Raw genomic sequence first — 25,474 nt, forward strand, 5'->3', positions numbered from 1 at the left:
AATTACATCTTGATGCAATGAACCTTGGAGCTACGATCAAATAAGGAAATCAAGCATCCCTGCAAGATCGCACAAAAGCATTGATTTTCCTTCTCCATCACCTCCATGAAGGTTTAAAAAATGAGTATCTTACAATAAAAGACCCTTCTACTCTGTGGAGTAATTTGAAGGAAAGACATGACCACCAAAAAACTGTGATTCTCCCAAAAGCTCGATATGATTGGATGCACCTAAGGTTGCAAGATTTTAAAACTGTTAGTGAATACAACTCCTCACTTTTCAAAATCAACTCTCAATTAAAGTTGTGTGGAGAAAAAATCACAAAAAAAGACATGTTAGAAAAAACTTTTACTACGTTTCATGCCTCGAATGTGCTCCTGCAGCAACAATATCTAGAGCGTAGATTTACAAAATATTTTGAATTAATATCGTGTCTTCTTGTTGTTGAACAAAATAATGAGCTTTTGATGAGAAATTACCGGTCTCGTCCAACTGGATCTGAACCATTCCCTGAAGTGAATGCAATATCGTCCCAAACTTGTGGACGTGGACGAGGACGAGGACATGGTCGTGGTCATGGAAGAAATCCCCGATACCATGGTTCTTATAGTAATAATTCTCAGAAAATAAAAGCCCCATTGCACCACCAGAAGTAGAACAATACTGAGACAAAACAAGAAAATGGGAAGCGTTTACAAGATAAACCTCCTAAGAACCATAGGAATAATTGTTATAGATGTGGTATGAAAGGGCATTGGTCGCGTACCTTTCGTACGCCCAAACATTTGGTCGACCTTTACCAAGCATCAATAAAAGCAAAAGGAAAAGAGATAGAGATGAACTTTACCGATGGTGATGAATTAGACCTAACCTACTATGACATTGATTTCTTTGGAGACCCCAATGAAAAAACAGATCATTTGATAAATGATGAGAAAATTAACATTGATTGATGTTACTTTATATATGAAATAATATATTATTATGTCTTATATTTACATTTGATTTTCTTTGTTATTTACATTATGCCTTGTTTTTTTGTTATATCTGAAGTCCATGTGTTATTTGGTCTCAAGATGAATGGGGATGATGTATGTCTCGCAGACTATGCGACCACGCACACAATTCTTCGAGATAAAAGATATTTCCTCGAATTGACATTAATAAAAGCTAATGTAAGTACCATATCTGGTATTACAAACTTAGTTGAAGGCTCTGGAAGAGCAAACATAACGTTGCCAAATGGAACTAGATTCCATATAAATGACGCTTTATATTCTAGCAAATCCAGAAAAAAAAAATTCTCATTTTTAAAGATATCCGTAGAAATGGATATCATATTGAAACTATGAATGAAGATAATGTAGAATATCTTTACATTACTTCCATTATATCTGGTCAAAAGCTTATAATGGAAAAACTCTCGGCTTTCTCCTCTGGGTTGTATCATACAACTATAAAGCCTATTGAATCATATGTTGTCGTGAACCAGAAATTCAACGACCCAAAAGTTTTTATCCTTTGACATGACAGGCTAAGTGACCCAGGGTCTTCAATGATGCATTGAATAATCAAACACTCACATGGGCATTCACTAAAGAACCAGAAGATTTTTCACCTAATAAATACTCATGTGCTGCCTGCTCACAAGGTAAATTGATAATCAGACCATCTTTTACTAAAGTCATATATGTGTCACTAGTTTTTTTAGAAAGAATACATGGGGACATATGTGGGCCTATCCATCTAGCATGTGGACCATTCCGTTATTTTATGATCTTAATAGATGCTTCTACTGGGTGGTCACATGTTTGTCTCATTTCTACACGTAACGTTGCCTTTGCTAGACTCCTTGCATAAATAATTAGATTACGAACACAATTTCCAGATTATCCAATTAAGACAATACGTCTTGATAAATATTGAGCATCCTGTTGCTCATACTCATACCCAAAATGGTTTAGCAGAATCCTTCATCAAACGTCTCCAATTAATAGCTCAATCATTACTAATGAAAACCAAATTATCTACTTCCGCCTAGGGACATGCTATTATGCATGCTGTAACTTTAGTCCGTATTCGACCTACAACTTACCATGAATACTCACATTCACAACTTGTGCTTGGAAAACAACCAAATATCTTTCACTTACAAATCTTTGGTTGTGCAGTATATGTATCAATTGCACCTACACAACGCATTAAAATGGGTCCCCAACGAAGACTTGGGATTTATGTAGGTTTTGATTCTTCATCTATCATAAGATATCTTAAACCTTTGACAGACAATGTTTTTACAGCCCGCTTTGCGGATTGTCATTTTAATGAGAGTGTTTTCCCGTCATTAGGGAGAGAAAAGTCGATTCCTGAAGAACGACGAGAAGTTAGTTGGAAAACATCTACCATGACCCATCTTGATCCTCGTACAAAACAACGTGAACTAAAAGTTCAAAGGATCATTCATTTGCAAAATCTTGCAAATCAATTACCAGATGCATTCATTGATACAAAGAAAATGACAAAATCACATATCCCGGCTACAAATACTCCAACACGGATTGATGTCCCTATAGGACAGTTAACAAATGAATCTAAGATACTCCTGAAGTGTGGTAGACCTATTGGCTCAAAGGATGTAACTCCCCGGAAGAGGAGAACCCAAAAAAAACTTGGCACTTTAGAAGAGGCACAAATAATGCAGAAAGCCCCTGAAGAAGCACATATTGACCAAAAAGCCCATGAAAAGCCACATATTGAACGAGAAGCCCTTGAAGAGGCACAGGTACCTAAAAATTGTGAGATCTCAGTAAGTTATGTACACACGGGAGAAAAATGGGATCGAAATAATATTGTTATTAACAATATTTTTGCTTTCCAAGTGGCCTCTAATATCATAAGAAATGATGAAGATCCCGAACCATGAATTGTGGAAGAATGTCGACATAGAAATGATTGGCCAAAATGGAAAGAAGCTATACAGGCAGAGTTAAACTCATTAACAAAACGAGAAGTTTTTGGACCTGTAGTCCAAACACCTGGAAATGTAAAGCCTGTTGGGTACAAATTGGTATTTGTACGAAATCGCAATGAGAAAAATGAGATCATAAGATATAAAGTGCGATTAGTAGCACAAGGTTTCTCGCAAAGACCTAGAATTGACTACGAGGAAACATATTCTCCCGTCATGGACACAATCACATTTCATTTCTTAATTAGTTTGACAGTCTTAGAAGGACTAGATATGCGTCTCATGGATGTTATTACAACATATTTATACGGATCTATAGATAATGATATATACATGAAAATCCCTAAAGGATTTAAATTGCCTGGAGCAAATAGTACAAAGCCTCGTAGCATGCACTCAATCAAGTTACAACGATCCTTGTATGGATTAAAGTAATCTGGACGCATGTGGTACAATCGCCTTAGCGAATACTTGCTAAAAGAATGGTATGTGAATAACCCTATATGCCCATGCATCTTCATTAAGAAATCAGAAACCGGATTTGCAATTATTGCAATGTATGTTGATGACTTAAATCTTGTTAGAACTCCTGAAGAGCTTACAAGAATAACAAATTACTTGAAAAAGGAATTTGAGATGAAAGATCTTGAAAAAACAAAATTTTGTCTCAGCCTGCAGATCGAGCATTTTCCAAATGGAGTTTTAGTACATCAATCAACATACATTAAGAAAGTTTTGAAGCGTTTTTATATGGATAAAGTGCATCATTTAAGTTCTCCAATGATTGTTTGATCCCTTGATGTGAAATAGGACTCATTTCGTCATTGCGAAAAAGATAAAGAGTTACTTGGTCCTGAAGTACCATATCTTGGTGCTATTGGTGCACTTATGTATCTTGCCAATTGTACACGTCCAAACATTGCTTTTTCTTTCAATTTATTAGCAAGATACAGTTTCGCTCCAACTCGAAGACATTGAAATGGTATCAAATATATATTGCATTATCTTCGCGATACTACTGATATGAGTTTATTTTACTCAAGGGAATCAAAGCAACAATTGCTTGGATATGCAGATGTAGGATATCTTTCAGATCCACATAAAGGTAGGTCACAAACATGGTATGTGTTTAATTGCAATGGTACTGTTATTTCATGGAGATCTGTCAAACAAACAATGGTAGCCACATCATCAAATCATTCAGAAATACTGGCGATTCATGAAGCAAGTTGTGAATATATATGGTTAAGATCTATGATCCAGCATATTCGGGAATCATGTGGACTCTCCTCTATCAAAGGTGACCCGACAATATTATTTGAAGATAATGCTGCATGCATTGCACAAATAACATGAGGTTATATTAAAGGAAATAGAACTAAACACATTTCACCAAAATTCTTTTATACACATGAACTTCAAAAGAGTGGTGAAATTGATGTGCAACAAATACGCTCAAGTGATAATCTAGCAGATTTATTCACAAAATCATCGCCGACCTCAACATTCAAGAAGTTAATATACAAGATTGGAATGCGTCAACTCAAAGATATCGACATGAGGGGGAGTAAGATTGTAAAAGGGTGTTAGTGTATTGTACTTTTTTTTTTCTTTCATCTAGGTTTTGTCATACTGGGTTTTACTGACAAGGTTTTTAACGAGACAATCCTGATATACCAAGAAAAGAATATTGTACTCTTTTTCCTTCACTAGGTTTTTCCTATAGGCTATGTTTGGTTCTCGGAAAGTACAAAGGAAAGAAAAAAAATGCTAAGGAAAATGGTTTTCTCATGTTTGGTTGTCCTATGAAAAATATCAAATAAAATCAAATATAATTAAAATTAATTAAAAACTTATGTATTTTTAAATTATTTAATCTTTATATTGATGAGTTAAAATAAATAAAATGAGTTTAAAGTAACAAAAAAAATAATTTATCAACTTTTAATCTATTTTTTTATTTTCCTTCACTTTTTCTTTCCTTCTACTTTTCCTTTGTATTTTTTTTCCCTCGCATTTTCCCTCAAATTTTCCGGGAACCAAACATAGCCAGGGTTTTTTACTAGGAAAGTTTTAATAATACATATTCTTTTAATATGGTGGTCATCTAAGGGGGAGTGTTGTAAATGAAAAGTGGTGAATGACCACATTGATGGTCAATATGAACTCCATTTACTCATCTTTAAGATGAGTAATGAGAGTTCATATTATGAAGCCTATAAAAGGCTTCTTACATCCCATGTAAGAGCATTCCGAGAAAAAGAAATATATTATTTTCTCTCTTCTCTCTCTCTTTCTTTCATTCTCTCAACATTTCTCTTCCTTGATTTCTTTCTCCCTCTCTCTATATATATATTATTAAAGCAATACATAGTCATCTCTACTTTTATTTGAGTCACATTTATTCTCATTTTACAACAATTGCTATTAAATTTTTAAAATTGAATTTTTAATGTCTCTTTTAATTAAGATAAAAATGTTAATAATTTATTAAAAAGAGTATTAGTATATATTAAATGACTGAAATATCCCCTAGAAGAAGTGAATATCCCAAATAAAAGCCAGAACCATTCCCACTTCATCGCAAAGAACCACTGGTCTGAGACTTCCAACTCCGATATCCAAAAACCCTAATTCGTCCGGACACCAGTAATTCACGTCCGTGCAAAAGTAGCTTCGAGTACTCTCTTCCTCTGTATACACTCTGCTGATTTCATAACATTTACGCTTAATTTACAGTAATATAAGGGTTTTCTTTTCTTTTGTTTTTTTTCCTGTTTCTGTTTTGATGAATTTCGTGAATTCAGTTGCTTAATTTTAATTAATTAGTGCCAGAAACGCCTTCTGGGTCATAATCAAAATAGATAAAATTTGGGCAGAAGGCGATTGTTGCTTTGGGTTTGGTTCCTTTGTGGATTATTGTAACATTGGAGATTATCTCAATTCCAGAAACTCATTTTTGACCTTTTTGTTTCCTGTGGTAGCAGATAAGGAACTTGAGGTAGTTGGGATTTGAATCTTTTTGTTAAGTGAGGTGAGTGGCAGCTGCAATTCGGGGGGAAAATGGGGATCGTAGAGAAGATTAAAGAAATCGAAGCCGAGATGGCGCGTACCCAGAAGAATAAAGCCACTGGTTCGTTACACCATTCATCATCAGTTATATTGTATAATTTGAACTTATTGACAATTGGAGTGAAAATTTGTAGTGGTTTTTGGTTAGTTGGATATGGGATCAAGCGAAAGTAGGTTATTGTTTAGTTGTTGAATTTTTGAGTAGGAGATGAGAAGCATTTCCGGGTAAATCGCAATCAAAGTGTTAGTTCAAGTTTCTTGGATTTCCATACTCACTCTTGCCACCATATTCTTGCACTTTTGCACAGTTATTTTCAACTCCTAATAGGAGAAAATTCATAAACTTTTGTACATCAATGCAGAGTATCATCTGGGTCAGCTCAAGGCAAAGATAGCAAAGCTAAGGACACAATTATTGGAGCCCCCAAAGGTATGTGAGTTTCAAGTGTTGCCCTTCATGGTTAAGATGCTCTAGCGTGTAATTTTTATTTATTTATTTATTTTGAACTGGTCAGTATTTTGGTTAAATATCACGTATTAATTTTCTTTCCAGTGTGATTGTCTCTTGTTGATATTTTTCTTTTTCTTATATCTTTCCCTATTCGTAAATATGCTTGAGGGTTTGCTTTTTATTTATTGTTTTTCTTTAACTATGAGTAAGGGTTCGAGCGGAGCTGGGGAAGGCTTTGAAGTGACAAAATATGGACATGGACGAGTCGCATTAATAGGGTTTCCAAGGTTTGCCTCCTTTGTGAACCTATGTGTTCTTATGCTTTCTGGAACTGTGTTATACTTCAGCTTCAATGAAAATGATAAAGGGCTAATCAAAGATTACACTATGTGATTTATTGCAAAAAGAGGGAAAACATTTGCAGGCACAGAGTTTGGTCTCTTGTTTATGAGTTGATTGATAGTATAGTGGAAGTATCAAGCTGCAAGTTAAAAGGACAAAACTTTTCTTGCAATTTTTGTACTTACTAATATGTGAATTCTTAAATGCATTTGTGTCATATTACTTTATCATTTGCAGGTTATTACCAATAATACCTTGGTTCTCTCTGTTTGTAGATATTTGCATGTGCGCATTATGATGCATTGGTTTTACTGCACAAAATTCCCTTCTTAGAATTTCTTTTTCTTTGACAGTGTGGGGAAGTCAACCCTTCTGACACTCTTAACCGGCACACATTCAGAGGCAGCATCATATGAATTCACAACACTTACTTGCATCCCTGGTATTATACACTACAATGATACCAAAATTCAGCTGCTTGACCTTCCTGGAATTATTGAAGGTGCTTCCGAAGGGAAGGGACGTGGTAGGCAGGTAACTTAATTGCTTGTTTTCTACTGTCATATTAAGTCTGTATATAGTAACTACTAACATTGCTTCATTATCGTATAACGTATGGTCTATTTTTTATGATTGTTTTCCAAAATGAAATGGATATGGCTTTGTTGGTTGACATATGTTCCTTTTGTTGTCTGTTATTTGGGCTGGATATGTAGAAATTTCTTACCTTTGATAAAACTGTTTTTCTGTTCAGGTTATTGCTGTTTCCAAGTCATCAGACATTGTGTTAATGGTTCTTGATGCCTCAAAAGTAAGTATCTGCTTGTTTAATATTTTCTAGTTGATGAATCAATATTGTGGTTACTGTAATTTGAAATAGACTGGAAATTTTTTCTACTGTTACCAAGCTCATTTTCACCCTCGAAGGATCAATACCAGTAAACCATGGTTGATGTTCCATTACTATTATTATTATAATTATTATTTATAACAAGATGCAAAATATCCTTTTCCAACCTTGTTGTTCCTAAGTATGGCAGTTGATGATTCTATTGTTGCTTTTATTTTCCCAATGGGTTTGCTCTTAAAGGGAGTCTGACATGTGTTCTGGTTGCTGTAAACTATTTGCAAAATGTTTCAGAGTGAGGGTCATCGACAAATATTGACCAAAGAGCTGGAAGCTGTGGGTTTGCGTTTAAACAAAAAACCACCCCAAGTAAGATTATTTCTTCAAGAATCTGTATGGATGCATGAAAGCTCCAAAGTTCTCTTATATATCTCTCATCTTGTAGTTATTTGCTTTTTTAATTTTAATAGGCAATCAAACATCTAATTATTTTAATGTGGTGCTGGTTCTTTGTTTTTCTGGTTGGTTCCATTTCTCTTTTTTTAATTTCCTGTTGATTTGTTGTAATGCTATGCTTTCAGTGGGTTGTTTGTAACTGAATCTAGTTGTGTGTTAAGAAAACTCATGTGATCCAGTATATTTGTCATTTAGTCCCTACCATGTGAATAAACTCAAATCTTATTTCTTTGGATTGGAAAAGGTGAATCTTGCCTGAAATTCTGTATTGTAGTTTTGACATGCTTAAGAAAAGGCATCCAAATTTGGCAATATTCAATAGTATTGTCCAACTCTGTCTTAGGTTATGATATTTGACTTTACAAATAATTATGGGTTATTTACAGAATCCTCTCAAATTATTGTGAGTAATTCCACGTTGAAAAAATAAACATTTGTTTTACCAAGCAAGCACTCACATTTCCCCACTCTGATTTATTTGAGTTTTAACTCTTTATTTACTATGTTTTCGGTATTAACAAAATTTGAATCATCCTTGAATAATCCCAAAAATTTATCTAGTCCATATGTGAAGGTGAATCTCAATGATGGATTACATCTAGAGGGGTGATGAATGGGTGTTTTTGAACAATTTAAAAGACCCCCCAACACATATTATCTTTCCTTAGAATTTCTCAATGTCTATAAACTTCTCTTCCAACAACTTTTCAACAAAGAATAAAATTCACAAGCAAGTATGAAGGCAACAGCACTCTCCCAACAATTTATTAAAGCAAGTCATATGCAAATGCTTCAACACTCCCCAAAATTAATCCATAAGAACAATTATCTCCTTAACTCATTTCCAATTACTACTTGATATCATTAACCAAAATGAACAGAAAATTTATTCAAGGTATCCAATGGATAATCACACCTATTTTAGCTTATTTTTCTTCCATTCAACATATATGCCCAAGTAACCAATAATATAAAAAACTGAAAATAAATCAAAGAGTAGGATGAGAGAAAGAGACAATGACACTAGATTTTAACGTGGAAAATCTTTGAAGAGATAAAAAACCATGGATTTACAACCGATAAAAAACGTCCATTATGAAGAATAAAAATTGAATACAAGGTTTTATTTAGCTCAAGTTCCCATACCACTTGATTAGCACCTTTCCACTTTTAGCTTCACACTTTCTTCTTCCGAAGCACACTTGGAGTCTGCCCCAAGCTCGATCTCAACCTCTTCTTGAATCCACGTAATAAGAAAATGGGTTTTCACCCAAACCCAAATAGATCAGAAATTGAGAGATGAATAAATGAAGGAATCAAACTATTTTTCCTCTAGTAAATCAGTTGAAAACAGCTTGAAAATCAGGAAGAAAATGGGATTTTCTTGGCAACCGAACACCTTAAATTTGGTAAGAAAAATAGAGCATAAGGGGAGAATATCTACTAGTGTCTCTTTGATGTTCTCTCCTTTCAATAGGAAGCAAGTTTTAGGTTTTTAATATCAAAGAAGCCCTTGATTCGATGACTTAGAAAACATCAATAAAAAAACTACTTGGATCGATTTGACCCAAAGTTGGGTCGATCCTAGAATAGGGCATTTAAACACTTAGTAAAAAAAAAAAAAATGTTTGCCAAGCCTCCTTAGCTCCTTAAAAGAAATATTTCAAGAAATAAAAAACAATTTGAAAAACATGGTTGATTCAATTTCATCCATGTCTAACCTCAACTACATACCTTGGCCTCTAAGCAATTTCTGCACTTGATCTTCATTAGGCAAGGAGTTTGAGAAAGGATTCGGAAAACTGAGTTAGGAGATACTTAGGAATTCTGTCTAGAATTGCCAACTTACCTAAACACTCACAATATGTTTGACTATAAGTAAGGATGAATTCTTTAGAGCTACTCTCTCTCTCTCTCTCTCTCTCTCTCTCTTTGCCTCAACCACTGTAAGGATATTGGGATCCTAGGTTTTTCTACCTATAACTTTGTGCTTTGATTTCATTTGCAGATATACTTCAAGAAGAAAAAATCTGGGGGCATTTCTTTCAACAGCACTGTACCTTTGACTCATGTGGATGAGAAGCTTTGTTATCAAATTCTACATGAATACAAAATTCACAATGCTGAGGTATTCTGTTTTGGCTTTGTATAGACTGCATCCATCCGTATACAGTATACTGAAGAACCTAATTGTCATGAAAATATGGACTTGCATTAGAACTGTGGGAATAATAACTGTACTTTATTGCTTGATCAGGTAATACAATTGCTTGATTCTGAAAAACCTTTTATTTCACTTTTATGGCTTAAATGATAAATAAATGGAGACATGCACACTTGTGAATTTCATGACATTAGTGCATCTCCAATCACATTTTGGTTTCACTATGATCCATTTACTCTCAGGTTTACTAGGAAAAAAAATGTTTGAGACCAGTTTTCTATGCTTAGCTCCCTCTGAGTTCATATTTGTTTCTTAAATGTGTTACTGTTGGCATGCTCCTGAACAGCTTTTTGTTGTTTCAACTGATCTATTTTAGTTGGAAAAATTCAGAATCATTAAAAACTTGCTTTAGAATTATGCAATAAGTTTCCTGTTTCACAACTTCATTTGTTAAGGAAGCAAACTACATGTGCAATGTTTGTTTATCCCATCATGCTATTATTTGGATCACAGATACTCAGTGTTATGTTGAAAGTGTGAAACAATTGATAGAAAATCAGACATCAATCTTTCCTTGATTTTCGTTTTCTCATATCGGTCATTCTTACCTTGATATTCCAAGGTGAGAAATAATTTGAAAAAGGTGAATTTCAGTAAGGGAAAAAAATCATATAAACAAGTTAGCAGATGAGATTTTTATATGCAAATGAATTATCATGGCCTTTCTAGTTAGTTCAAGGCCTTTTTTTTATGGTGGTCATGGCATTTTAAACTTTGAATATGAATAAAACTAATTATGTGAAGCCCATTGGAGACAGCATTCAAGGGAGACTTGGCTAAGGGAGGGGGATAGAAATACGGGGTTCTTTCACAGAATGGCGAGTGCGCATCGAAGAAACAACGCTATGGGCAGAATTAAGGTTAATGGGGAGTGGCTGGTAGAAGAGCAGGAGGTGAAAGAAGGCATTGTGAATTCGTTTCAGCAGTTGCTTTCTGAAGATATGGTTTGGCAGGCAGATATTGACAATATTCAAGTGAGTTGTATCAGCCAGCAAGATGCAGAGTGTATAGAAGTCCCATTTGCAGAAACTGAGATTCACTCGGCTTTGATGGAGATGAATGGGGACAAAGCCCCTGGTCCGGATGGGTTTTCTGTTGCATTCTGGCAAAACGCATGGGCCTTTGCCAAAGAGGAGATCATGGAGATGTTTAAAGAATTTCACGAGCATAATACCTTTGTTAGGAGCCTCAATAATACTTTTCTGGTGTTGATACCTAAGAAAAGCGGGGCGGAGGATTTGGGAGACTTTAGATCTATCAGCCTGTTGGGGGGCCTATATAAACTTTTGGCTAAAGTCTTAGCTAACAGGCTCAAAAGAGTGATTGGTAAGGTGGTCTCTAGTGCTCAAAATGCCTTTGTAATGGGGAGACAAATTCTGGACGCGTCTTTAATTGCTAATGAGGTGATAGACTCGTGGCAGAAGAGAAAAGAAAAGGGCCTTATCTGCAAATTAGATATAGAAAAAACCTATGATAGCATTAATTGGAATTTCTTAATGAAGGTCCTCCAAAAGATGGGCTTTGGGAACAAGTGGGTGGGATGGATGTGGAGCTGTGTATCTTCTGCAAAATTCTCCATTCTTGTTAATGGAGTGTCAGCTGGGTTTTTCCCTAGCACTAGAGGGCTTCGTCAAGGGGATCCCCTATCCCCTTACCTCTTTGTTATGGGAATGGAGATTCTGGACGTCCTCATCAGGAGAGCAGTGGAGGGGGGATATCTTTCAGGATGCAACATTCGGGGTGGTAGTAGAACCTCATTGCATATTTCCCACTTATTTTTTGCTGATGACACGATTGTATTTTGTGAGGCAAGCAAAGATCAAGTCTCCCATCTAAGCTGGATTCTCTTTTGGTTTGAAGCAGCTTCGGGTCTTCGTATGAATCTAGCCAAAAGCGAAATCATTCCAGTTGGAGAAGTGGAGGAGATTCTGGAGTTGGCTGCTGAGTTAGGGTGCAGGGTGGGGTCTCTGCCCTCCCATTATTTGGGTCTCCCTTTAGGGGTCCCAAATAGGGCTTCTTCTATGTGGGATGGAGTGGAAGAGAGGGTCAGGAGGAGACTTGCGCTTTGGAAAAAACAGTATATTTCCAAAGGGGGGCGGATCACTCTTATAAAAAATGCCTTGGCCAGTATGCCAATTTACCAAATGTCTATCTTCCGTATGCCTAAGTCCGTTGCTAAAAGAGTGGAGAAAATCCAAAGAGATTTCCTTTGGGGGGGTGGAAATCTGGGAGGAAAAATTCATCTAGTAAAATGGGATGTGGTCTGTACAGAAAAACGCAATGGAGGGCTAGGATTAAGGAGAATAGCCACTCTGAATAGAGCCTTATTGGGCAAGTGGACTTGGAGGTTTGCATGTGAAAGGGATAACCTTTGGAAACAAGTGATCTCTATGAAATATGGGCAAGAGGATTATGGGTGGAGGGCTAAGAAGGTTAGTGGGGCGGCCGGAGTTGGGGTCTGGAAGGAGATTATGAAAGAATCTGAATGGTGCTGGGAAAATTTGGCTTTTCTGGTTGGGAAGGGCTCCAAAATCAAATTCTAGAAAGACAGTTGGTGCACTGATACTCCGTTGTCCCAATGTTTCAACCATCTTTTTGTCCTTGCCGTGCATAGAGATGCTTCGATTGAGGAGATGTGGGATCATCATTCGGGCCAAGGAGATTGGAATCTGGTTTTTGTGAGGGACTTCAATGATTGGGAGCTGGACATGGTTGGTGATTTGCTCTGTACTTTGAGGGGTCATAGGCCTTCCTTGGAGGATGACTCAGTCAAATGGAGGCAAGGAAGAAATGGTCTCTTCAGGGTTAAAGAAGCTTACAGGATGTTGGATAAACCTAATGCCACATTGTTTCCCGCAAGGGGAATATGGGTGGATAGGGTACCAACTAAAGTTAGCTTTTTTGCTTGGGAGGCTACTTGGGGGAAGGTGCTTACTCTGGATAAGCTTCAGATAAGAGGGGTGCAACTACCAAATTGTTGCTTTTTGTGTAGTTGTGAAGAAGAGAATGTAAATCATATTCTTTTACACTGTATAGTGACTAGAGCCCTTTGGGACATTATTTTTGGGTTGTTAGATATTAAGTGGGTCCTCCCAGAAACGGTTAAGGAGGTTTTAACCTCCTGGAGGGGTTCTTTTGTTGGGAAGAAAAGGAAACAGATATGGAAATCCATTCCGTTGTGTATTTTTTGGACGGTTTGGAAGGAGAGAAATAGGTTAGCCTTTAAGGGGGGTGTGGTGAATGTTTAGAGATTAAAGAATTCTTTTGTTTGTAACTTATGGAATTGGGCCAAAGTGTACTTAGGTGAGGAGGCTTTCTCCCTTATAGGTTTCTTGGAGTGGATAGCTTCCACTTGAGGGGAGGTAGTTCTTTCTGGTCCTTTTCTTTTTTGAGGCTGTATCCATCTTGTATACTCCCTGTATGCTTTGTGGCGCTTAGCCTTTTTTAATGCAATCTTGTTTACTTATCAAAAAAAAAAAAAAAAAACTAATTATGTGAAGGGAAAAGTTCATGCAGAAAAAAGGATAAGATTAAACAAATTAGCTAGCAGATGGGGTTTCTATAGTAAAGAGCGAATTCCTGTGGTGCTCTAGGGATAATTATGGCACAATATCTTGATTAAATCTTATATGCATATACATTTTTCCTTGCCTGTGCTTTTTTATACATATCCTCTTTATGTGGTTGATAATTTTGACATTCCAAATAACTTACTAGCTGCTCTAAGGAAAAGGGTACTCATTTACTGATGGATTTTGTTGTAGTTGTTATTCCGTGAGGATGCCACAGTGGATGATCTTATTGATGTCATTGAGGGAAACCGTAAATACATGAAATGTATATATGTCTACAACAAGATAGATGTTGTTGGTATTGATGATGTTGACAAGTTAGCCCGGCAGCCAAATTCTGTTGTCATCAGCTGCAATCTGAAGGTATGACATGGACACACACAGTTGTGTTAATGTTTAGCACCTTGTTTGTCTGAAATTGTTTAATTATGAAACAACTCAAATTCATTTTGGCTACTCTTTGTTTCTTATTTGTGAAAGATACACGAACTTTTCTTGTTGATTATGATAATAGAGGACAGAACGTTTGATTTATGTTTTCCATATGCTTGGCCAGTGAATAATAATGATTGCTATTCTAAGTTGTTCTTCTTTGTTTCTGTTACATCCCATTTTCTGCTTCATGCAGAAAGCACATCAAAACGTGTTTAAGTGCATCAAAATATCAGTTGAAAGGCTAAGATGGTTTAAGCAAAATAATGCCTACCATTTTCCCTTTGAAAGTGAATGTTCTGGAAATATTAACTTCTATGGCTATTATGTTTGCTTAAACAGCTGAACCTAGACAGACTGCTTGCCAAGATGTGGGACGAGATGGGGCTTGTAAGAGTTTATACAAAACCGCAAGGACAGCAGGCTGATTTTGATGATCCTGCAGTTCTCTCTACTGTATGTTACATGCACTTCTTTTTATTATTGTGATTTGGTACTGCTACTTCGGCAGAGGAAGTTTCTGTTTCCTTTTTCCTTTTCTTTAAACCTTCTTGTTGTTTGTAATTTTAGGATAGAGGTGGATGTACCGTTGAGGACTTTTGCAACCATCTTCACCGGAATCTGGTGAAGGAAGTGAAATATGTGTTGGTGTGGGGTACAAGTGCGAGACACTATCCACAACATTGTGGCCTTTCTCATATTCTTCATGATGAAGATGTGGTTCAGGTTGTTAAGAAAAAGGTGCGGCAAACATTTATTTCCTTTAGTCATCTGAGTAGAAGTTAATCTACTGAACTTGAACATGATTGCTTTAATTCAGAACTTGTTTGATAAAGAATTTATGCTAGCCCTCCAGGATTTTTTTATCTTTTTATGTTTTATTTTATTTTTACTATAGAGGGAACAAATAAGATAATGGAATGGAAACTTATGACCATTCCAACCTCGATTGTTAGCAAGAATTTCAAATTCTTTTTCCTTTTCTCATTTTCCCAACAGAATGAAAGGTAAAACATCTGTAATTTGTATTTTCCAGGAAAAGGAAGATGGAGGAAGAGGTCGGTTCAAATCACATTCAACAGCCCCTGCTCGAATATCTGACAGAGAGAAGAAGGCTCCCTTGAAGACATAATTTCATAGATTGGACACCCCAATTCACATCCATGGTTCTTGTGTGAAATGACACAAAATAATGAAGTAGGGATTGAAAGTTTGAAAGTATAGGGCATCATAGAGGATGAAGAGACCATCATATTTATCACCAAAAGGGCAAACAATCATTTGAAGCTAAGATTTGGTGCAAGAGCTTTGCTTCACATTCTTCTTGTGGAGCTTGGCTATTATTAGATTATCTTTTCAGCTCATCTGTTGTATTCAGGTAAAGCTGCTTTCTTGGGAAGTCCTTCAAACCAGTATTTTGGATTTACTCACACCCAAAAGGGGAAATTTTTGTTTTGAGTTTTGTTTGTGGGGGCTGGGAGCCGGGTTTGTCGACTTTCTATGAGAATATATATGCCTGCCTTCTCTTTTATTATCCTGTGTCAAGTTAATCAAACACTGAATTAGCACCTGAAAACACCTTGGTTTGTAATCCTTGCACTTTTGCAGTTAAGAGTCACTTGGAACAAAATATTGGATCTGTCTTTGGTTTTATGCCCTTGACTTTCCTTTTTTTTTTAAAAAAAAAAGTTGCTTTCAATATTATGAAATGGTTGGGTTCAAGGCATGAATATGAAGCTGGGTTTGTTATTTTTTAGTAACTAATTGCAGTGGAAATGTCCTATGCATATATATTTTTTCTTTTGGGTGATGGAAGTACCTTTTAAGGCAAAAGACTTCAAAGCAGTTGGCTAGAAGCTAAAAGCTTGTTTGAAGTACGAAGGTTTTTTTTTAAAATTTAATGAAAGGAAAATTCTACTGTAATGAAGATTAATATACAACAGAGTCCATCATAATGAAAAGGAAGCACCATTTGAACAATTTTGGATAGTTAGGAAAATGCTATTCACCGATTTTGTACGGGTATAAGCATGTAATATGAAGGTATATAACACATGGTTCAAATGGTAAAATTTAGATTATTGAATTAGGGTGTAAATATATAATATGAAGGCATAACATATAGTTCAAATGGTAAAATTTAGATTATCAAAAATGGGTTTTTTTATTTATTAAAATAGATATTGAAAATATAAAATTTTAAAAAATAATCTACACCTTTTAAAACCTCTTTTAGACAAAAATATAAAATATCTTTTAAATAATTTTTTAATTAGTATTTCTCATCAAACATAAGTTCAAGATGAAAATATCAAAATAAAGTTATATGTGCAAAATACCAAACACAATCTAATGAGACTTTAATTATACCAACAGTAAGCATTTTAAACCACCTTGGAAAAGCTGAACTTTGACAACAACTGCTCTGTCCTGTTTTTCTAGTTCTTGTTGACGAAAGCTACAAGATTCATTTTTCTGTTAGGCCCAAAGCAGAAGAATCCAAAGTTGGGAGTAATTTCCATCATCGAAACCCTTGAAAATCCCATCCACTCTCCACACACAAATTCCAAATTTCTAACCCCCTTTCAGGCACCTTCCAACATGTCATCATGCCCTGAACTTACCATCACTTTGAGATAGTAACAAATGATGTTGCTCAACTACCATGACCTTCTGGTGGCCGCAATTGTCGGCTCTGGCCTTGCAGTCTACATTCTCTTCATGATCGGCTGGTGTGTTTACCAGCAGCTATCTCATCAGGAGATATCTCAACAGCGGTTAAACACTTCTCTTGGGGAGAAGAGCTTTGCTTCCAGAAGCCTAAACCGGTACCTGGTTTCCTCATTTAAGTACAAGAAAGGGATCAACACCCCCGAAGATGAAGCTTCTGATGCAGACTGTGTAATATGCTTGTTAGGGTTTGAAGATGGTGAAGATCTGCAGCAACTCCCACGTTGTAACCATTCCTTCCATGCACCGTGTATTAATATGTGGCTTTATTCTCATTCTGACTGTCCACTTTGCCGTGAATCTCTAGAAGAAGTGGCTTCAGAAGGGAATTACCCATAAGTCACAGTGATCAACAAAGCTCGATTGAAGTTTCTTCAGTCAAATGTAAAAAGCACTGAAAGTTTCAGCAAAATTGTAGATGCAAAAGAATGTTCATATAAATAGCTCTTTGTTCAAATGTACCAGGATGCATCAAGGGTTATGGACTCTTAGAATGCAATCTTTGCTTGAAACAGGAAACAAAAAACATCAACAAAAACAACTATCCACCATTCCAGACATTAGGTTGTATAGCATTGAGTGACAGACTCACGAATGTTGCATAGCTGGTCTTTTTCTTGTTTTCTGAAGTGAAGCTCCTTTTCTTGTATTCAAATTTTATGAGGGAGAAAAGACTACCACCATTCTCATCTTGTCATTCTGCCTCTCAAACTTTTGCTTATCATCTGCAGTGATTGGCAATTGGCAAGTTCATCTGGGCCATAACCCTGTTGACACCTTTCATGGCCTCCCACCATTTGCCTGTGTCTACTTCAATGCCAGAAAGGTTCAGATAATAGTCAATTTCAGAAATATCATGGCTGTAAATGTTCTATTAAGATTGATAGGCTGACTATAAGAGCAAGACAACAAACAGTAGCTCCAATGTCAAAACAGTGTATATCTGGAACCATCCAATGAGACAGACACAGATTGTGTTTCTTCCAGCATATGGTAACAATGCTAGGCCTGCTGAGGCTGTCTGGTGTTATGAAGAAGTAGATCCCTCATTCGTGAGGTGCCACTCTGCAAGAAATATATAGAAACCTCATTCATCTCAAGTTAACTGTTTTACAGGGAAACAACAGATTAAATTAAAAGGCCCTAACAGAGGGGGAGGCAACTGAATTGATTTCAGATTCTTGTGCAGATGTATCAATAACATAGCTCAGCCCCTTATCAATCAAATGATAGACAGGATCCATCAAATTGACATATCCCTTTTCATGACTTTGTTTTGTGAAAAAAAAAACTTGTATAACAAATGGAGCCACTACATGTAAAGAAGGAAACTACAGTTCCCAAATTTTTCCACCATGGTGAAAGATGTCATGCAGCAACGTGCCAGGTGCCTCTGGTATATATCTGTGCAAGTGTCTGTTGAGATAACATGGTCATAAAAAATTACTTGCCATCACCAATAGGGCAAAAAAAGTTCAAAGATAATGATTTACAGTTGGAAATCTACACAACAAAAACATGGACTTGCACGGTAACTTCTAGTTATGTGTAACATGGATAAAGAATCAAGATAGGAAAAGTGGGATATACCTGAATTTGCAGAGCCACTCCCTTGAGCTATGGTTTTAACCAATACAATTTTTCAACCTGATGCCATGTTCTAATAAAGTCATTAGCCATTACTCTCACTGATCCTTGAAACAAAAACACATCAACATCAGAACATCTTTAGGTCAGACAAATGTGGAGCTTATCCCATATATTTAGTCCCATGAAGATTCCCTTTTTCGGAACAAAGCATTGTAGCTTGCGAATGACAATACCTTTTAAATAACAAAGAGCTCTGATAAATTGGTTTGGGAAAAGAAGAAAGTGAATATAGGTAAGAATTTTACTTACTAGTCTCATTGCTATTCTTCTAACCAAACCCTCAACATTTATTTCCTCTCATTAGTTATTCCATTTCTTCTTTCAACAAATTGTCCCTCATAGTATGCAAGTCCTCACATGCTACCCTATTTAAGTTCAGATTTATCATGTTGAACAAACCTTGATTCCTAATGGGCATAACATCAGGAAACATAAATTTTACCTCTTCCATAACACTTTATGTTACAAGGTTTTCACAGGCCAAAGATTATCACGAGCAGCTGCCATCAGCCCATGCCTACTCAAATTTAGTGTCCACATGCTATATAAAAACAGTGTATCAGTATAACTAGTAGAACTTTGTTTTAACACTTATTCTCTGCCACTATGCACAAGTGGGAAGTTTCAATATTCTGAATTATACATCTCCTAATTTGACACAATTCAATGTTATTTTAGCATTTAACATTAAGGGCCTGTTTGTTTTTTGTTTGTTTGTTTGTTTGTTTTCTTTGTCTGAAATCTTAATATATTTCAGATGTTTTAGCACAGATCATTTTTCAATTTAAGTCTTATTTTCAAATATTTTCTCCAAATGTAAAAGAAAATAATGATAAATAAATAATCAATTTTTATGTTAAATCTGAAGTCTCAATTAAACTTCTGCATAGCTTCCTATTCAGATTTTGAACTCCAAATTAAAGAAAACTCCACCTAAATAACCTAAATGAAGCTTTCAACTTTGCGGAAACAATTTGCTTTTGCTTCAACTCTGTCAATTTTTGGCCTTTCCTTTTGCAACCAAGTCAAAATTCCTCCTTGAAAATAGCGGATATATAACATGGCCAAATCGGAACCTCTATTCTCAAATGCTTGAGATCACGCATAATTAGCAGATAGCTTAATATATTATTCACAATTCTTAAGAAAATTATTCAGCAAGTAAAAATGTTAATTCTTCACCAGTAATCTGCAAATGTTTTTCCTCACAAACACTTCAATTCTTTCAACAAAATTATCAGAATCGCATAGCTCTTGAAAATGTAATTCTTTGTTTAAAACCACGTTAAAAAAAAAAAAAAAAAAAGCCCTAGATCTCTATGTCAGAACTCAAATCTCTCCATGCATTCGATTGAAATTTCATTACTAAAAGGAATAAAAGAAAAACTACAGAGAAAGAACCTCCGGCAGTCTTTTTCTTGCCGGAAACGAAGCTCATGCCGGCCGGCCTGCTAAAATGCGCCGATGGCATAGAGTATCCGATTCTCTTCTCTCTTCTCTCTCCTCTCTCTTCTTCCACTTCAACCTCTGCTCGTCTAAATGCGATGTCACTTCATCATTTGCAATGTGGGGGCCATGGGCCTGACAAGGACTAGCTACAACCCAGATCTCATGATTGGGCTAGGCTTGGTATGAGCCCAACAGTAGGCCTGTCTACAAACCTGGCCCATTTATACCCTCATTGGATAATCTTGGCCCGAAATAACGGATCAGCCTACAGTACCAAAGAGTTAAGGTTACCTCCATTTTTGGCCGTTGGATCAAATCAAAATCAAATCTTAACAGTTGAATCCCGATCAAATGTGACTAATTACTTTACAAATATGACTAGATTATCTCTCAATATAACCCAAGTTATATCTCCCATGCCACTAGTTTAGAAAAAACGACACTTACCCAATATCAAAAGGTCAAGAAAGTTGGTGACCAAATCAATGACCAAAATCATTGATGAATGTTGGTCATATCTATAATGATCATAAGATAATGAAATTCTTTATTAGGTAAGTAGTTGAAAATAAATCGAATAATTGGACCGGGCAGAGGATTTGTATGGGAGTGAAATTTTGGGCTTCTCATATAAGTACGTGGATCCCGTAAACTAGTTTAATTAGCCCATCAATCTATTTCTAGAGAAAAGTAGCACAATGTTCTTGTGTACACATGAACAAGATTGTTTGGATTCTATATACATCAATAATACAACTCAATAGATTTTGAAATTTAATGCAAGAAAACTTTATTCCAAGGTCAGTCCAAAAAAAAAATTCAGCGTTCAAATATTGTGACTAAAATCACCGACTAGAAATGTGAAGAAATTCAAAAATAATAATGCAATCTTTCTGATTGAGACTAGTACCTAAATATAGAAATGACAATTAAGAAGGTACATAGTACATAGTCGTAAAATTGTTACCAATGATGGTCGGAGTAGACTTTTTTATATAAATTATTGAGGCATAATCTCAAAATTGTCGCTATCGATCAATGTAAGGTTAGGAAAAAGTATTAATAGAGTGTAATAAAGAGTGGTCTAAGTCTCAATAGAGCCATATACTAAAGAACAAAAATGTGAAAAATGACTTAGAACAAACAAGTCGGTTCTAGACTCTTGGATAAATGATAATGTAGGTGTGATTTTTTTTTTAGGGCAATGTATGGAGGTGGCCTAAAGCTATAGCCCTAGCTTTAATTTGAAAGCTACCAAAAGGCACATGGTGGGGTTGGGTCGTTGCCCTATTTTCATGAGCCACCGTGCACGTTTTTGCTTTGTTGGAATGTGGCTTTCCCACTTGGGGAGTTGGGAACTTGGGACTTATCTCGTGTCAACCATCGTCCAATTTGTGATTCGATAAGATTCGAATAGACGGCCTAGGTCGCCATAGATGGACCTCACCACGCGAGCATCTAGTCGACCTTCAATTGGAAATTGAAAGTATCATCGAAAAATAATATTAATTTAATAAAAAAAAATATATGATGTTGATCTAGTATCAAATCCAACTTTCAACCCAAATCGTTTAAGTACATAAAGCCATCTTAAATGGATTCTAACTCACGACCACTTGAGTGAGCTTTTGACCGATTAGCATTATCGGAAAAATATACGATATTAATTCAGTATAGTTTTGATTAATGATATATTTTCGATGTATCCTGATTAAACCCTACTTTGACTTATATCGTTAATTATGAGAATGCATTGTCGATATCATATGGTCAAAAACCTAGTTTGGCATATATTGTTGGTTTATTATCTAACCATTTAAATTTGTTGAATTAATGATTCTAATTGTTAGTACATTTCTAGCATAATATAGCCAAATCCTAGTTTGACATATGTGGTTGACTTTTGATCTTCGTACGTCTTTTATGCTTAATTAAAAAATAAATGAAGGATGGATAACTATTACTTAATTAACTTTTTTTGTTCAAAAACATATCTTAAAAATATTTTTATTAAAAATAAGGGTAATTATAATTTTTAAAATTTTTTAATTAAACTAAAAATATGATTCATGTTGGGAAATATGAAACCATAATTGTGGGTCGTGTTTTATTTTTTTTATTTTTTATTTTTTATTTTTTAATATATCCATAACTTTTTTGGAATGTAGGAGTATGGCAACATCCAAAAGGTTGGATGAGTGGGATTGTGATGATATAATTACTCTTTCTAAGTGATGATTTTGTTACATATCTAATCATTCTAGACCTTCTCTAATTGAATTTGCCCTGATGCACGTGTGTTGGATTTTTGTTGTTTTTCTCTTTTTTTTTTAATTAAAAAAAAGTAACCCAAAAGAATAGTTTATAGTAAATAAATAATTAATTTGTAAATTAATATAAATTATTGATTTTTTTTTTACATTAGAATTAGATACTTTTATTTAGAATTTTAAATAGCATTTGGACTACGAAAAATACTAAAAAAATATTTTTAAAGCTTTATTAATTTTATAAATAAAAAATAAAAAATAACTTTAAAAAATTTATAAACCCAACTTTAAATTTAAAAATTTTGACAATACCATCTACCCATATAATTCAATATATAAGAACCCATTTCATCATATAATTTAAAAACAGTTTTTTGTTTTTAAAAACAGAAATAATTTTTAAAAATAAGTAAGAATTATTTTTATTAGTTTTAAACTTAAAGAATAAATAATAGTTTTTAAAAATAAATTTTAAAAAACATGATCAAATGGTCCTTAATTTTTCATGACTAATTTTTATTTATAAAATAAAATAATTTAATTATTTTGAAAGGAAGAAGATGAGAAATTAATAAAAAAATTTAATGGGTCTTAAATATTTTGAGTATTTTTTGCAAATATTTCATGTGAACACAAAAAGTAAAGGGCTTTAACTCATCATAATCCAAAGAGGGTTGAGAGAACATGAGATCATCTCATAGCATCACAAATACTTTCTCACTTTCCAAACAGAAAAAAAAAAGAAGAGAAAATTAAATGAGAAAAAGAAAAAAAAGTGAAAAAAGCTGCCACTGTTGAAGTTGGATGTTAATCTTCTTGGGATCACCAAAAATTCTCACCTTTCTCTTTTTGCTCCCCCCAACTCCCCCTTTTTTTTCTCTTTTACTAAAGCTGCCTTGTCTCACCCTGTATTTTATTTTCCCTTTTCCAATTCTGCCCGTACCAAAGCGAAATTCTGATGCGACTTCCAAGGGTAGTTTAGTGATTTCGCGGCTACGGATGACGTAGGCACACGTGGATGAAATGAGTACAGGTGTCAAAAGGTGAGTGGTGGTGGGGAGTTAGGGAGGCAGGGTGGGAGGTAATGAAAGAGGGCGTGAGGGTCCACAGTGACATTCAGTTCCGGAGAACAGCGTATCTTACGGGGATCGGCGAGGAGCACACGTGTGCATGCGCGACAGGTCTGGGACATGCTGGGCCGTTCATCACGTGTGATGAAGCTGCAGTGGCTTCCAATCGGGTGTGTTCCCGCCATGCTTGCTGCCAGTGCATTTGTGGGCCCCACATTTGCATTTTCCTTTTAAACGGAAAATTTTAGAATAAAAATCTATAAAATAATTAAAATTTTATATGTGCATGTATAGAAACTATTTTCAAAACAAGTTTTTATTCCCAAAACCAAAAAACATCAAAACATAAAATAAAAAAAAATAAAAAACAAAAATTAAGATATTCTCATAAAATATTTTAAAATTATTTTTAAATTATTTTCACTGGTTTTTTTATAAAAATTTTAAAAATAATCATATAAAAATATAAAATAATTAAAAATAGAGTGCTAGAAATAAAAATTATTTTTAAAATATATTTAAAAATTTTAATATAAGTTAAAAACATTTTAAGTTTCTAAAAAAATATTTATTCTGCGAAATATTATAGAACAATTTTTAAAAACCGTTTTTAAAAATTATTTTTTTAAACATTTATCAAACAGAACTATAATCTCTAAATTCAAAATAAAACTAATTCAAATCATAGATAATATTTATATAAATAAAATAAATATAGTCAAATAAAAGAAATTAATCAAAGTTATAAGCTAGGTTTCGAATGTTAAAATTCATATGATATTATTTCAAAGTCGTAAAAATTTAGATATGTCTTGTATTGTAAATTTTATATTTTATTATAATTTTTTGTTAAACTAATAAAATATAGTTAATTTTCATCTTTTATATTTTTAATTTTCTCTTTTTTATGCTAAAAATATATTTAAAGTGGGTTATTGGTATAATATGTATGATAAATATTTGCAAAAATAAAAATATAGCTCTCTCATTTATTTATTTTAATAATTGATTTGAATGTTCAAATAATCACACACATAAAGACAAACCTGAAAAATTAAAAATCCTATAAATTGAATCATATTGTAAGGAGAGAACAAAACAAAAAGATTTAGGAGACCTTTAGAGATAGACATAAACACATTTGAGGCTATGATCACTCCTCACCATAGACAATGGCTCAACAAAATTGATAATTGTGTTGAACATGACCCAACATGTATGCCTTTCTAGTTACAAAATTAAGAAGGTGGTCTAAGCCAACCATGAACCCACTTGTGGTTTAGACTTGAACCCTAATCCAAAACTTGGTCCTACAACCCTAGCCACAATAAAACCTCTTGTGTTATTGCTACTATGCATGGTTGGTAAGCAACATCCCAAGCCCATAGAATTGCCCACAAAACACATTCAATAAAGTTTATGATGACAACAACTCATTTTTGTTAATAATATCAATTACCTCAATCAATAGGGATGAGTAGGTAGGCCATCAATAAGGCTCGATCATGCGTAAACGACAAATGAAATTAGTTAATAGTATTAAAGAATAAGTGAGGGAAAAAGGTCGTAAAATTTTTTCATAATTACATAATTTATAATAGTTTTAAGTACCGAACATGATATTTTAACCCGTGATTTTGTATTGTCTTACAGAGACAATGTGACAATCAACACATATTAGTATTATTTCAAGTACTTAAGAGATTGTCGCCAACACCTTACTAAAATAAAAGATTTTTATCATCATTAAGCCTTTTTAAAGTGATGATTTCATGGATTTTTTCCCTCATAAATCATGTCTTATTACTTTACTTTTGATATTATTTTTTTTTGGTAATACCTATAGTTGAACACTTCACAAGGGGAATTTTTAATGAAAATCTTTAATATAATTATTATTATTATTATTATTATTGAATTTAAGCTTAAGGAGAAGACTAT

The 25,474-nt window shown here is 34.5% G+C and overlaps 2 protein-coding genes and 1 long non-coding RNA gene across 7 annotated transcripts; 2 read left to right on the forward strand and 1 right to left on the reverse strand.

Moving 5' to 3' along the window:
- The first annotated feature begins 5,484 nt into the window (after positions 1-5,484).
- On the forward strand, positions 5,485-15,895 carry LOC100241236 (developmentally-regulated G-protein 2). 4 transcript variants are annotated; one of them, XM_002275804.5, is made up of 12 exons: positions 5,485-5,648; positions 5,956-6,101; positions 6,403-6,470; positions 6,702-6,778; positions 7,187-7,367; positions 7,588-7,644; positions 7,975-8,049; positions 10,145-10,264; positions 14,125-14,295; positions 14,707-14,820; positions 14,935-15,105; positions 15,401-15,895. In XM_002275804.5, the coding sequence occupies exons 2-12, from the start codon at positions 6,032-6,034 to the stop codon at positions 15,494-15,496; spliced, it is 1,200 nt and encodes a 399-aa protein (XP_002275840.1). In that variant the 5' UTR covers positions 5,485-5,648; positions 5,956-6,031; the 3' UTR covers positions 15,497-15,895. The 4 variants fall into 4 exon arrangements, with proteins under 4 accessions (XP_002275840.1, XP_019077930.1, XP_010654466.1 ...); XM_019222385.2 differs by having other exon boundaries at positions 5,525-5,626; XM_010656164.3 differs by having other exon boundaries at positions 5,527-5,663.
- A 1,115-nt stretch (positions 15,896-17,010) lies between these two features.
- On the forward strand, positions 17,011-17,433 carry LOC132254349 (RING-H2 finger protein ATL52-like). Its single transcript, XM_059739817.1, has one exon. It carries the CDS (start codon positions 17,011-17,013, stop codon positions 17,431-17,433), a length of 423 nt encoding a protein of 140 aa, XP_059595800.1.
- A 73-nt stretch (positions 17,434-17,506) lies between these two features.
- Positions 17,507-20,341, reverse strand: LOC104880205 (uncharacterized). Of its 2 annotated transcripts, none has more exons than XR_786534.3 (2): positions 18,685-20,341; positions 17,507-18,159 (listed from the first exon to the last, which is right to left on the reverse strand). It is a non-coding gene; the product is annotated as an uncharacterized LOC104880205 (long non-coding RNA). The 2 variants fall into 2 exon arrangements; XR_786532.3 differs by having other exon boundaries at positions 17,507-18,510.
- Positions 20,342-25,474: the final 5,133 nt, after the last annotated feature.

The sequence above is a fragment of the Vitis vinifera genome, chromosome 9 (genome assembly GCF_030704535.1).
Source record: "Vitis vinifera cultivar Pinot Noir 40024 chromosome 9, ASM3070453v1".
In the NCBI taxonomy this organism is placed as follows: domain Eukaryota; kingdom Viridiplantae; phylum Streptophyta; class Magnoliopsida; order Vitales; family Vitaceae; genus Vitis; species Vitis vinifera.